Raw genomic sequence first — 14,289 nt, 5'->3', positions numbered from 1 at the left:
GTGAGTGTATATATAATTAAGAAGTCATAATAATAACAATTACAATTAATGGGAAAATTCTGAAAGCAGAAAATTTACAATCATGTAACTCGTTTAAGGGCTACGTTCCTTCTTTTTTAAGTGACTCAGGCTTAAAACGTATTGATTGTCAGTGACATATTTCCTTCAGGATCATTTTCATAAGTTATGTAGACATATACCTTAAGTGCATGCTTCCTTTGAATTTCATTGAATTTATTTTCCTTAATCAAAACTTTTAAATATGCTAACAATGTTAAAGTAATTTGCATATATGTGTAGGAATGTGAAGCGTACTTGTCCAACAAATAAACCAGGAGAGACTACTGACATAGGTTTTACCTGTTTTAGTTGGAAGGACATAGTTTTAATGTCTTTCCTAATGCTACTTATTACATTTATCCTTCTTTTAAAAATATGGAGGTTTACTATGTCCACTGATTGTGCTAAACTTGTTTCAATTATCTGCTTTACTATCTTCCCCATAATTGCATTATTCCTGTTAAGTAAGGAATAGTAACCTCCACAGAAAAAGGGAAACACATCTACTGCATTTAAGCATCTAGTAAATATATCTTTAGACAGCTATGGAGGAGCAAGCTGAGGATTTCTACTTGCTGTGTTAAACTTGATGACATTATTTATAATGCTTATTCCATTCATCTTTCTGTTTTTTCATTTGTTTTATTCACATGATGAGTGTGATCATAATGTCAGTTTGTTAGTGCTTAAAAAAAGTAATAAAAATTAAGGATGGGTAATATCACACAACAGGTTTTTAATACTTATTTGTGCTGTGGCAGTACAAAGAGCATGTAATTATCATGTTCATCTTAAAAAGCCCATGACCATAATGTCATAAATGATAACTTGACTGAAATTAGTACAAAGTATCCTATCTATCTTAAAGTTTGAATTTTTATTTTTAAAAACACCTCTTGGAAGTGTATTTGTTTTGTACTAATTATCACCACTGCATCAAACATATATATGGCATCGTCTTTTTTCTGTAAATGTTTGTAAGTGTGGTCTTGATGTAGAGAAATGTGAACCCAGCTTGCTGCAGTTCTGTCCTTCACCTTGTCTTTTGTTTCCCCATCCCTTTCCATATTGTGTTTTATATAATTATTTTTCTTTGGTGCAGTGAGTGTCTATAATTTATTTCTGCCAGGTGCCTTGATCATTTCTAAATACTACATGTTAGGTAAATGTTGTGAAGAATGCATCTCTCATATTGCTTTTTTAAATGGATAAATTGGGAGTATGCACTGGAACAAAATTCAGAGGTGGTTATCACATAAGTAATTAAATTTAGACAGATGACAGTCTGAAAGTGTTGTTTCCTGCCTGGTTTTGTTCAGCACAGGACCTGAATGTGTTTAAAAATAGTGTTACTGATGGCTGACATTCTTGGATGTTGAATGCTTTGATAACTAACATAATATAATAGTTTATTGGTTTGTTTTAAGTTTACTTATTTAATTCTATCTCCTACTGTATGTCTTTTTACTTCCAAATACAATAGATATAGAATTTTCTAACCTATATTTTATCTTCATGCATTAATTTCTTCTTTTTTTCCCAGCCAGTGAAAATGTACTCATCAATCAATTGTTCCAGTCCAAGCTGACACAAACTGGATCACTTGTTCCTCCATATCATTCCCTTAAAATCAAAGGGTGTAAAGCAGCTTTGCTGAGTAAAAAAACATCAGTAGCCTGTGCAAGTGGAGAAGCAAAGAAATATATTGAGCTCAGCAAGGTAAGAATTTAGGTCTCTCTGCTCTTTGCTCCTTGACGATTTTTCTCAGTTACTTTGTCATTGCTGAAAGCTCCTTGTTCTCTGCTTCATTCTCTATAGCTCTTAAACTATTAAAACTATAAAACAATCATAATATCAACACTAAAGTCATAGTGAGAACTAACAGGTTATAATTTACTACCACTAATAATGCTGGTTCAAGAACCTTTTTCTTGGACCCTCTGAGCCGGAGGTTGGGCCAGATGATGAGATGCCTCCAAGCCTGAATCATTTCATGATTTTATGGTCCCAGGGCTTAGCAGTGGAAGCAATAGCACTGATTTTTTGCTGTATAGGAACACTTCTTTGCTTTGTCTCCTTGGCTGTCTTTATGATGAACAGTTAAGTAAATTAAGACATAGGAAGTGCAAAAATAAAACCTCAGTCTTTATTGTGTTAACCTGAGAAGATTTCTTGCTTGCAAAAGATAGTTTGTGTGGTTTTGTATGAAGATCAACACTGTACATTTTGGAAAACATTGTTATTTTAAATGGTCACTTGCATGTAAATCTTCCCAGTCAATCTGAAATCATATCAAACTCTCTCCATTTCTGAATTCCTCTCTTTTTCTGCTAGCTAAGACAGCCAAAAAAGTAAAAAAAAAGAAAGGCGGAGGGACTTGGGAGGCTATCAGAAAATTAATTGTTCATGTCACTTGGAACATCTCTCTTTGACGAGATATAACATGGTTTATTGAGTCCATTCTTGACAGAGCTTTGGAATTCCTCCTTCTTCTAGAAAAGAAGCAAGTAGTTCTCACAATACATCAGCTGCCTCACCAGGCTTCTTGAATCCTACAACTCTATTTTTGGCTTACAGCTGCATAAAATTGATTCTGTCATGGGATTAAGGAACCTGCTCTCATGTGTCATTGTAGAAGGCTTTAGGCAAGTACATCCATAGAATAGCAATAGGAGTTTCCTTATAGTCCCCCTGCTGATAGCAGCATAATTCCTGTCTACTGTTCTTGTCAGTAATCTCAGTGGAAAAACTTAAGTTGAAGTGAATGGTGTTGGTTTAAGGCTATGTTTAGCAAACAGCTGAGGCATCACAAGGTGCCTTTAGGTGCCTTTCCACTATAGTAACTGCTTCCTAGAGGAAGCTTCCTAAGGCTGTGAAAAAGATCCTAGTCCCATACATGGAAGGAAGTATGAAAAGCATGTCTAAGTTAGAAGCCTCATCAAGCCAGGGGGAAACACCACACAACTGGTATCTCTGAAACTATCAGGTTTTTGACCAGTCCAGCATAGCTTTTAACCTGGAGTTACTCTCTTGAGAGATAGAAGATATACTCAAATTCCTCTGGGAAGTGTGATAAATTAAGTCAGAAATTCTAGATTCAGTGAGAATGCTCTATGCTTTTAGGTATTAGGTGGAAGGTGGGAAGAGCTTCATCCTTCATCTGCCTACAGAGGCAAGGATGGCTTGGCTTCTCAAAGGCAGGCTTTGAGAAGAGCTGCGCTGGTGAGACAGAATACCACTTAGTTCGTAGATTCTAAGTTGGCCTAACTTGAGCAAGGCACTGTGCTGCCCTGCAGGATGGAAGCAGAACTTTAGATATTTAAGTTGTTCCGGTGGCAAAAAAGAGAACATTCTATATTGGAATAGGCACCTGATGCAGGAGCTGGAATTGGGTAAGTGCTTAAAATCTTTTGTGGATCTCACGTGGAACTCACGCCTATAACTGTGCTGTCCCAAATAATTTCTTCCCTTTTCCAGTCTAGCCTTGAAAATTCACTGTGATGGGCTGGAATAATGTTGGGTTTGTTGTTTTGTTGTTGTTATTGCAATTAGAAACGCAATGTAAGGGGCATTTCTTATCAGCTTAGAGTTAAAATGACTATATATTGGAAAACCATAACCACTTCATTTTTATTGGAGTTTATCCTGAGGGTAAAGGCAATAAAGAGAAAAAAAAATAAAGGGTGGGGTGGAGAAAGAGGGACATTAAGACAAGAATTATCAACCAGAGACTGGCATTCCTTTTATATCTGAAATTTGAGTTGCAACATACATCATATTGTAGGCTGTGAGAAATGCAAAATGGAAGGTATTCATGTTGCTGTGTATGGGTAGTCATCTAGACTCCACCCTATCCAGGGAAGAGAAGTAGACACTTTCAGAGGTCAGATAGGAGTTTGCTGTGATCCCCCTCCCCTTTCACCTTGTCATCTGCAGTCCTAGCTACTTGCTAGGTTATATAATTATAGGTTTCTCTGTGTATTGCCATGTAATTACCTGTTTACCTTTCCATAAATGACTCTTTACTTGATTTTGAGGTTGCTGTCACAGGTAAGGATGGTCTACCTCATTGAACTCACCACTCTACCTGTAGTAGGGTCCAAGTGAACAGTGTATCCATCCTAAGGGAAACGTGAACAGATCTAATAGCTGGACAGAATTTTGGAGCACATAAAGAGTCATAGGAATTTGGGGATGCCAGCTCAAGTCTCTGTGACTTAATGAAGGCTTCGTCCCATTTTCAAATAAAATAGAACATTCTTCACTGATACTCTCACAACTCTTTTGCTCAGATCAGCTCTTGCTCCCTTGTTTTTCTGTAATCTTTTCCTAGTGCATATTTTGGCCCTGTTGCCTTCTCCTCACTTCCTTTGGAAAAATCAGTGGGTTTCAGATTTCATGCAGTAGAAGTCTAGTCATATGAATGCACATCACTAACAGAAGGCTTTTCTTTCCATTGACTTTATGTTGTTTCTCTTTATGAACACTCTGCTTCATTGTCTGTTAGTTGAAGAACTCATCTATTGAAAAGCTTTTGGCATGTCTTCTGGTTAAAACTTTAAAATATTCTGCTGGTAAAGAGAAGTTTTAGGAGGAGGTTCTAGCTTCTTAACAGAGGTTACAAAGTTACACATATGCATTTTTTTCTGTAGATTAGAGGTCCAAGGTTTTCCAATGCAAAGCTGTATAGAGAAGTACACCTTCAGTGATGCAGTCTTGTTCCTTAGCGCATAGCTGAAGATGTCCAAGTTTGGAGAGTGTAAATTAAATTCAGTTTTTTGTCTTTGTCTTGTACCCTTTCTTTTCTCTCCCGTGTTCTGAAGCAAACACTTCTTTCCCATGGGAAGAAGTATGCAACACAGGACAGCAGGCAGGAACTTTAGCATCCAAAGCATTGTTCCTGGCTCTTCCACTAACTCTGGAAATGGTCTTGAACTAGTGACTTAATCTGTCAGGAGGAAAGGCTGAGTGCATTATCTGTCAAGTGGAGAAAACTGTATTTTAGCTATATTCCTCAATTATTTTGTAAACTTTAACTGAGAAATGTCATCGGCATGCTAGTGGTTCTTGTTATGAGAAGACCTGGAACAAGTAGATCTCTTTTACTTTTCCGTTTTGAAGTTGGGGATGAATTTGCCTTTAAAATCTTATAGCAACCTAGTAAGTGAGATTTGAAGTAAAAAAAAGCTTCAAATTTTAGTATAGTGAGTAGACAATTGCTTGCACTGCAATATTTTTAATGGATTTTGGCTTGAGTGGGCCAAGCTGAGGAAATGTACACTTTTTTGATGCAACTGGAAAAAGACAGGAGTAGGCCAAAACATGCTGACTTGATAGAAAGGGAGTTTTATGGGGTATGTGGACTGGAGAAAGGCAATGAAAAAAAGTCAGAGATGAAAAGGTTGTCATTGATACAGAGGTTTGGCTGAATAAGAGCTTGGCTGAATGCTGTAATGCAATAATTTTGCCAGCCTTCCCATAGAAAATGTAACAAAAACCCACTAATTTCTGGGACCACTTTTAGGATTATTATTGCCATTTTAGTCTCAAAGATAGGACGTAGAAGTGCAAAAAATGAATTTGTTCCCCACTTCCAACTCTAATGTATAAGAAACATTGGTTCTGACTAGATACAAAGTTTTTGATAATTTATGTCTATAATGTGTGAAAACTGGTTAAAAAAGAAAAGAAAAAAGGTTACCTGTGTGCACTTGTGCAGGAAGAAAAGAGAAGGTTTTTTAAAATATTAGTATTACTGTTTTGCCTTCAAGATTTTTTTAATGATTTGTGCTTACATTTACTCACTTAAGCACCTGCCAAAGACATAAGGAACCTTTTAGAGAGTTACAGAATTATGCTACTTATAGGCAGACCGTATGGGATACTAACTGCACAAGTTCTGCTTACAGGTTCTGCTTCTGCATTAGAGTTCCAGATCATATTGCTTTGCCCAGTTATTTGGAAAAGTTATTTTATCTTTCCAATGCTATACAGCTGTTTTCGAAATAAAAATTTTCTTGCCAGTCATGGCTCTGCAGATACTTGAGGATATTTATCCACTTTTCCAATTCTTTCTGAAACTCAAATCATTGTCTGTGTTATAGTATTTGTATAAATGTTTGCCTTTGTTAGTAAATTGTGTAAGAATGAAAAAGAAAGTTTACTGCCCATCTTGAGATAAAGGTATTATGTGTGTGCTTTTCTCCCCCACAGTTGTTGAAAAAGAAAGGAACATCTTCATTTCTTCAGAGACTGGAACGAGGGGGCCCAACTACTGTGGCAATACAGCTCAGGGTTAGTGAACATCTTCTGGACAGAAACTTAAAAAAAAAAATAAAATAAAGGCAGGATTAGTCTCTACACATTGCAGTGGAAGAAATAAAAACCATATGCTTGAGAAAGCCACTTGTATGGCCCGGTCAAGCCTTTTGAGAAAATGATGTTAAAAGGTTAGGAAAAGCATATGTGTTGAGCAATTGTTTTTGCTACATAATAATGATTGATAATTGATTTTTTTCCTACAGAAATCACTCACAGATATTATTGGGAAGCTGCAGAACTGCACGCCACATTCTGTTCATTGTATAAAGCCTAATAACTCCAAGTTGCCAGATACTTTTGACAATTTTTATGTGTCTGCTCAGCTGCAGTACATTGGTGTCCTAGACATGGTCAAAATCATACGACATGGATATCCAATACGTCTCTCTTTCACAGACTTCTTGTCAAGGTAAATTCTTTTAAATTTCATGAAAACTTTTTCTTACCTACAGTACAAAGTCTTTTGTAATGTTCTGGTAGTGCTTGTGGTGTTGTTTTGCTGATGAGCCTTTCAGACTTTCTTCAGAGAAAAACCATGTCTGCCAGCAACGGTTGTAGGCTTGCTATTTTTAATTGAAGGAATTATGATCTTTGTGGAAATATATTTATAAAGATCATCAGCAAAATGTATTCAATTAAAAAACATAACTCCATAAAATAGTTATATTTTTATCATTTATGCTATTTATACAATTTATAAAATACAAAATATTTCATGTTGTCTCCAGGTAATGAAAAAGCAGAATGAGAAATAGTTTAATTTTTTAAGTTTATCAGTGTAGGTGTCATGGGTTCAGTATTTGTATTTCATACGCTAGGATTTGTTTCTGCATGGTGATGAGTTATTAATGCTCATACCACAACTCCATTTTTATTATTCTTGTTAGAAATTAGTGGAATTTTGAATTAATGTGAAAAGACAAAAAGATGTATGTCACTGCTGATGGCTGAAGGAACTCTTTTCCCCCCACCCCCAGTTTAGTTTCGGTGTTTTGACTCGCTCATATTCTCAATTGCTTCAGCAAAGAAAGAGCACTTCTTGTCCAAGAGATGTTTGGTTGGCAGCCTCATGCACATAGCACATGTTCCTCCTCTCTGCATGTTCTACTCCTTGACTGATGTATCAAGCAGTCATGATCTTGCCTTGTAGTAGTTTACTTCTGAATAACAGCACGAGAACATGAGCTGTTTACACACATCTAAACTTTCAGTTGCCTTCTTGGAAAAAGCAGGAAATTACTGCTTGGACAGGATCATATTCTCCCTGGCGATTCTGTAAATATTAAAAAAGTGCAGGAGTATAGGAGTTTATAATCCCACGTGTTTCAAAAGTAAGCCATGTCTGTCCTACCACAATACTCATCCAGCAGCATGAATCCAGAAGTGCAGGCTGGTTGAGGAGAAGATGCTGGTAATGGGAGATTTGGGAACGCGGGCTGCTTTCACCTTCAGCAGTGGTAGGGGCAATCCCTGTATAGGCGTTTCTATATTACAGACTTGAACACTTCGAGGGACTATTGCATGGGCACAAACCCATGCAATCTTTTCTACTGCTAAATCCTCGCAACGGTTCCTGGCAGCGATTTGATCCTTGCCACCTAGCTTTTGTCACTGCGATTCCCGATACAGGCTGGGGGGTGGCACAGGCCTGGGACCCTTTCTGGCGGGCAGTGTGGAGGTAGCTGCTCTCTTGTGGAGGGTAAGAGAGAGTAACCATACGTACAAAGGTCATTTTATTCAGTTGGCTTCGGTGCAAGAGAACGGTCCCATGCGTGTTCGCTCTAACAGTATAAGCACGAGTCCAGCATGTTGTCTTTTTTGGAGAAACTTTATTTAAGAATGTTTGAAGATTTAAATATAATTTCAGTATTTTTCCTCCACTCCTTCAAGTACATCCCAAAGACAAATTTGTACCTAAAAGGACAAATTTGTACCAGAGGACATCTGGTATCTCACAATAAATACTTACTTGCAGTAATGGCAGTAAAACAAGAATAGCAACAAAACCCAACATGATGCCAGCAGTATTTATGCTATTATTTTAAAGTGTGCGAGTTTTGTTACTGTCTGTCTTTATCCCTTTTCCTCCGCCTATAAATTATCTTTATAGGTTCTTTGCAGCTGAGTCCCTGTCTTTTTACCTATTTGCACCAGGTCCTATTAATTGTATTATTATACATAAAATGAGTTAAACACTGGTGGTGCTGGCATGGTGCCACTGAAAATGAAGTTTATTTTATAATATTCCCTGTGAATATATGTTGAAGCTACTCAGAAGTCAGCGATAATCACTCTGCACACATCTCTTGACGCTAACTGATTTTTAGATTTGTGTACAAATAGGAACACAGAGCTCTTGTCCCAGCAGTACCGCAAGGAACCATCAGCGTTGTAAGGCTTTTTACAGTAGCCATTTCTGTCACACAGGCCAAAGTTTATCCTACTTTGAACAGCAGAACATGCGAATTCTCTACTTTACTCACCATGACCAGTTAACATTCATATTCACATTCAGTGTATTTGGATAATTCTTTTCATTTCAGATGGTGCAAGGGTGTGGCTATTTGTTCTGTTATTGGATGAAAAGTACAAAATTTTTAAGCAGAAATGATAGTATTAGATTGCAGTTCGAAAGTACTGTCAATTCTTAATGCTATATTCTTTTAGCCAGGTAAGAAAGAATAAAGAATTTTTGAATTCAGATTATGAGCTGCCTTTCTGAAAACTCTTCTAAAAAACTGCTACTTGTACTACATCTCTCTGTTTCTCAGTGACTGGACAGGATGGTTTTGGAAACCGTATAATTAGTTTTGTCAATGTTCCTGTAGACTGGATTTGCTTTGTTGGTCTTGTCCTGCTATTAATTGATTGGAATGAGAAATTATTTTTTCAGATTTCCATATATGCATATAGACCTGAAGTTGATAGACTTTCTCACCTTTCAAGTTTTTATTTCCTTTGGTGTCAAAATAGCATTTCTAGTGTTCTAACACTTGGAAAAATAGTATCTTCTCTATTTCTGCAATTATTTTTCCTCCATCGTGGCTCTTCTACTTCTTTTGCGTGGATCAGAATGGTCTGTGATTTCCAGCCCCTACATGGGCAGCAGTGGTTGCACTGATATGCATTCGGGCAGCCTTTGAGCACAGTCACTGAGCTACTGAGTGCAATGCTTTCCAAGAGCTGCTTCTTGCAGAGCAGTCAGGTTGCTGCTCAAGAGTCTAAACCTCTCTCTCTGAGGTACTGATTATTATTCTTCAAGTTGCAAAAGAGAGAAAAAAAGACATCAACTTAAGTTTCACTTAGGGTCCCTCAATCCCAAACTAATACAAATACCACACAAACAGGTAAAATGTAAAATGTCAGTTAGGACAAGTAGTGATCATAACAGACTACAGTGATACTGGTGTGTACGTGAACAGACTCTACTCTGAGATATCCTGGAACCAAGAAGAAAAGAAAAAACAAACCAAAAAAACCAAACAGAAAAAAACTATTACTCTCATTAGAGATGCATAGTTAGAAGCTTAGTTAAAACCTCATAATTAAGGAAGGATCATGAGCCTGAAGAGGATCTCAAGGACAATGAGGCCTTGCTGATTACCTTCAAGTACAGAATTATATACCAACAGATAGGGCCTCCACTTTCTGTCATGCTTTCACATCTGAAAGGAGCCATCATACTCAGAAGCTCATGGATAAAATATAGCCTCTATCACAGTGAATGAGGATGATGCTTTTTTCTTTTTCTTTCTTTTTTTTTAAGTAGGGACTAAGTGCATTTGTTTAATATTATATTGATTATACTGAGATGGGGGGACAGAAAACTCAGGAAAAAAAACACATGGGAAGATGAAAGAATTGTTCTTTATTCACTGTATGAAACTGTAAACAAGTGAATGCTCTTACTGAGTGCTCTTACTGGGCTGAAAAAGTTTAGCTTCCCCATGGCTTGCCCCAAGGAGCAAAGGAATTACTCCCCATTACTATGGGGAGAAAGACCTTGACAGCAGACACCAGAGAAACACAGAGGGAGAAAGAAAAAATAGTTTTCCATCTCCTAACTCAATGATGGATGCACCTGAGAATAATGAAATTTGCCTACATCTTAATTTTTTCTTGAATGTTTTGTAAGAAATAGAAATATAAGTAATTTTTGTATTATTCTGTTGTGCTCTGTGCTGTCCTTGTTTCTAAATGCTAAATACCAGTAAGGACTCCTGATTTTCATGCAGGTTTTCTCTTTTCAAGAGGAGGGTTTCCTCCCCATTTGAGTCATGCTAACTAGCAATTTGACTGTGTGTCGCAAATCCTGATTTAGGGTCCTGCTGACTACACCAATTTGTTGCAAATGGGGAATTGAGATTGCTTAAAGAACCACTGGCAAAGGTATTAGCAAAAGCGGTTTTAATACGATGTTGTAAAAGTGCGACTTCATGAAGTTCAGTGGCAAGGTTCACTCTGTTACTGTGTGGCACAATCGTTTGAACAGTGATTCAAAACTATCAAGGCACAAATCAGTTACCAAGACAAAATCAAAGTTACCAAGGTACAAATGAAGGTTACCAACATCAAAGTTACCATACTACGAGGTTATGGGCAACATCGGTTGCTTACCAAAGATTTGCCATTGGTAAAAGGCCTCTCTGCCTCAACAAGAAGCCCTGAGGGGTGTCCCAGCTCAAGGGGAGATCACCTCCACGCAGCCACGCTGCCTAGCAGGGAGAGCTCCAAGAAGGCTCATTTAGGCTGTCGTATTTGTGGAATAAAGGGGTTGTTGGCTCATAGTCAAATTACATGCGACGGGAAAGGTATGCATGAGACTCCTTGTACCCACAACTTTCTTTGTTCCTTGATAAATGAGTCCTGGAAAAGCCATTCCTCTGTTAATCGCATGATCGGTGTTCCAAGCTCATATGCACCGGTGATCACTGAGTCACTCTGCTCCTTTGTGTTTTTTTCAGAGAACAGATTGAAACTAGAGGAGCTTTTGGCCCGGCTATGGCTCAGGCCTTTATCTGCTTTAGAGCCTGTACCAAATTACTGCTAGTTTGGTTAAGGGGTTGAGTGCATCCATCACACCATGTGGCCCCAAAGAGGGAGCACACAAGATATCCTGCTATCCTGGTACAGTTGATAAGTGTGACCCTATGAACTATCAATCCAAGAATAAAACTTAGAGGTAGCAAAATTTATCCCCAGAAGGGTGCTTGTGGGAGGTACCCCCATAACTGTAAGACTTTCACCGTCAGTTTGTGTCTCGGAGTCCCGCTGATAGGCTGTTTCGGTGGATGCAGCTGTGTGGTTCACAGCCTTGTGGATCACAAAGCTGTGAACTACAAAGCTTAGCTCAGCTGCGAAGTGTTTTATAGTAGTGATGCAAACAAATCTCGTTTTTCTAGAGCTGAATGTGCAATGCAGTGAATGTACTACGCAGTTCTCCCTGGCTCACCTGGCTTAAGAAGTAAAGGATATTAATGGTAGCTCTGAAAGTACTGTGCAAAATCAAAGAGGACTTGTGACCCAGCTCCCAACCTGAATTCCCAAAAGATAGTGAATTGCTGCCCTCTTCCATTTTCTCTGCAGTTTTCATGCATTTACTTTCAGGGTCTCCTTATCTTATAGGTATGTGGTCAGAGTTAAAAAAAGTTAATTAACAAAAGATTTAAAACATTTTTTTTTTTTGCTCGCTAATAAAAAGAGAGAATGTTTGAATTAGGGGCCTTTGTGGTGAAGAGGTAGAATATCAGAAAACCTGTCAGTGATACAGACAATACGATTGCTTTCTTAATTGGATGAATTTGAATAAATTTTTATTAATATCTAACTAGGGATTAATATGGCTGGTCTTTAGCATATATTTGAGTCACATTTGAACTCTTACAATGGCTAAAGAAAGACACCAGCTAAGGAAAGGTCATATTTTGCAAGAGCACTTCTTTCTGGGCGACAAAGCTTAATCATTATTTCTATCGCTGTCCTTTTTGGATTTACTGGCTTTGCTTCTGTATTATCAAAGTAAAAGTTGACAGCTGTTAGGTGAAACCCTCAATCATGAAAGTTTGTTCATCAGAAGAGAAATCTTGTGCAAATTCTGGTTCTTAAGTGGAAGCTGTGACAGTTACTGTCAATGAATATATAATAAAAATGGGAATTAATAAGGTCAGATGCTATTAAATGCTGAAAAAACAGGCAGCACCAATATAATTATGAAATGATATATGTGATTTCAGTGGATTTGCCAACTCCAGCTGCAGTGTTTCTGCTGAATTTGCCTGCAGTGTTGGCTCAATTTCTAAAGTTCTTTGAGCAGACAGACAGAAATCAGTTTTTATCTTATCTTCAAAATAGAAAGCCTTGAGTAATATGCATTTTAGACTCCTCGAAAACTTTACCCATGTATTTTGTATTAATATCTTCAGAATTATTCTCAGTAGGCTAGATTTTGAAACTCTAGCTTTACTTTATAGTCAAGGCAGTGGCACAATGAATGTTGTAAAGAGTTCAAAGTTTCCAATTTGCAGCCCAAATTGAATGCATAGGTAAAATATCCTCAAATATCTTTTCCCTGGAAGAAAGAAAACAGTAAAATAACCATGGAAGTAGGAACTGTCTGCAAATGTCTGTTTCTTTCCAGCATTTAGCATTTTGATACCTTACTTAAAATGAGGGTAATTCCACCCAAGATATACAAAGAGCAATTTAGTGGGAACATAGTAATTTGTTATGTTTTTGGTATTCGGTGCAACAGCAAAAAAGTAAGTATCAGTGTGTGCTCTTATTACCAGTGTAGAACAATAGGGCTCAGAAACTCTCTGGGGCACAGAGACGGGTTGTACAAGCTTAATATCTAGAACATAATCTATTTGCATCAATTAATAAAATGGATCCTGGCTGACTTCCGTGTCATCCACCTCACTTGGTGCTCAAGGAAGACCTGTAAAAGCCATTCAGATTATAAATTTTTAAAAATAATGATAGTGATCAAGGACCCATCTAGAGTAATGAGGTGAACTTATATTTCTTGCTCAGTGAAATACCAGAATACAGCTGTTCGGGCATGTTCAGGTAAAAATGAGGCAGTAAGTAGCTCTGTTTCACCCATTCTGAATAATAATTTTATTTTGGTACCATTCTTCTCTACTAACGTTTCTCTACCGTTAGTGTTTGCAAATTGGATTAGAAATGAAAATTAAATTTTCCTCTCTCTTCCTTCTCTAATGTGGTTTACCAAGTTGCTGAACTATACTCAGTGCTTTGCTCTGCCTGTGTTTCAGTTTCCTTAGTCAAGGGTGAATATATGAAGACTGAGGTTCACATCACACATATTTCCTGTGTCTGGGACACTGCTTCGCAATGGAGACTGCAAGGTCCAGTTGCACAGGTCCTGAAATAAGACATCTGTATTAGCCTTTCCTACCAGTTTAGCTGGTGAGAATTGCAAGATTTCTATGAGAAAAAACTTGTTGTTCAGAAAGCCCAATAACTAGCGTGCTATTCCTTGTCTTTATTTCTGCACTTTTTGAGTGTTTCTTGGAATTTCATTACTGTCTCTCAGGTTTCTAGACTGTCTTTTCTGGGTTTAACTCTTTCATCTCAGTCTTGTGTTTTCCATCATGGAGTTCCCATCCTGCCTTCTGTTGCAGCTCAAGGAACAGCAGAGAAAATTTCGTACTGTGAAGGAGAACATGTACTCTTACAGTGTTGTTGCAAGAGATAAGTGACTAGAATGTTATGATTTACCATTTTCAATTATCTTTAAAAATGGCTTAAATGGCATCATTTTAATCTTTGGTTTTACCTATCCATATGCAGACATGCAACTTGGATTATAAGCAGTTTTTTGTGCTAACTGGTAAGACAGTGTCAAGTGCAGGTTGGAGGTACACTATTAGACCACTTTTCTTC

General features: G+C 37.5%; 1 protein-coding gene across 1 annotated transcript in view; it reads left to right on the top strand.

The window, feature by feature from the left end:
* Positions 1 to 14,289, top strand: part of LOC104623571 (unconventional myosin-XVI-like) — a gene marked incomplete at both ends in the record, with an annotated part of 123,630 nt that overhangs the window by 94,407 nt on the left and 14,934 nt on the right. The window contains 3 exons of the mRNA XM_010290702.1: positions 1,604 to 1,779; positions 6,274 to 6,354; positions 6,585 to 6,790. Of these exons, the coding sequence (XP_010289004.1) occupies positions 1,604 to 1,779; positions 6,274 to 6,354; positions 6,585 to 6,790 (463 nt within the window). The remainder of the gene's footprint in view (positions 1 to 1,603; positions 1,780 to 6,273; positions 6,355 to 6,584; positions 6,791 to 14,289) is intronic.

The sequence above is a fragment of the Phaethon lepturus genome, unplaced genomic scaffold (genome assembly GCF_000687285.1).
Source record: "Phaethon lepturus isolate BGI_N335 unplaced genomic scaffold, ASM68728v1 scaffold3987, whole genome shotgun sequence".
In the NCBI taxonomy this organism is placed as follows: Eukaryota; Metazoa; Chordata; class Aves; order Phaethontiformes; family Phaethontidae; genus Phaethon; species Phaethon lepturus.
Note: the sequence above shows the minus strand (reverse complement) of the source record. Positions and strands in the feature narration are given on the sequence as shown.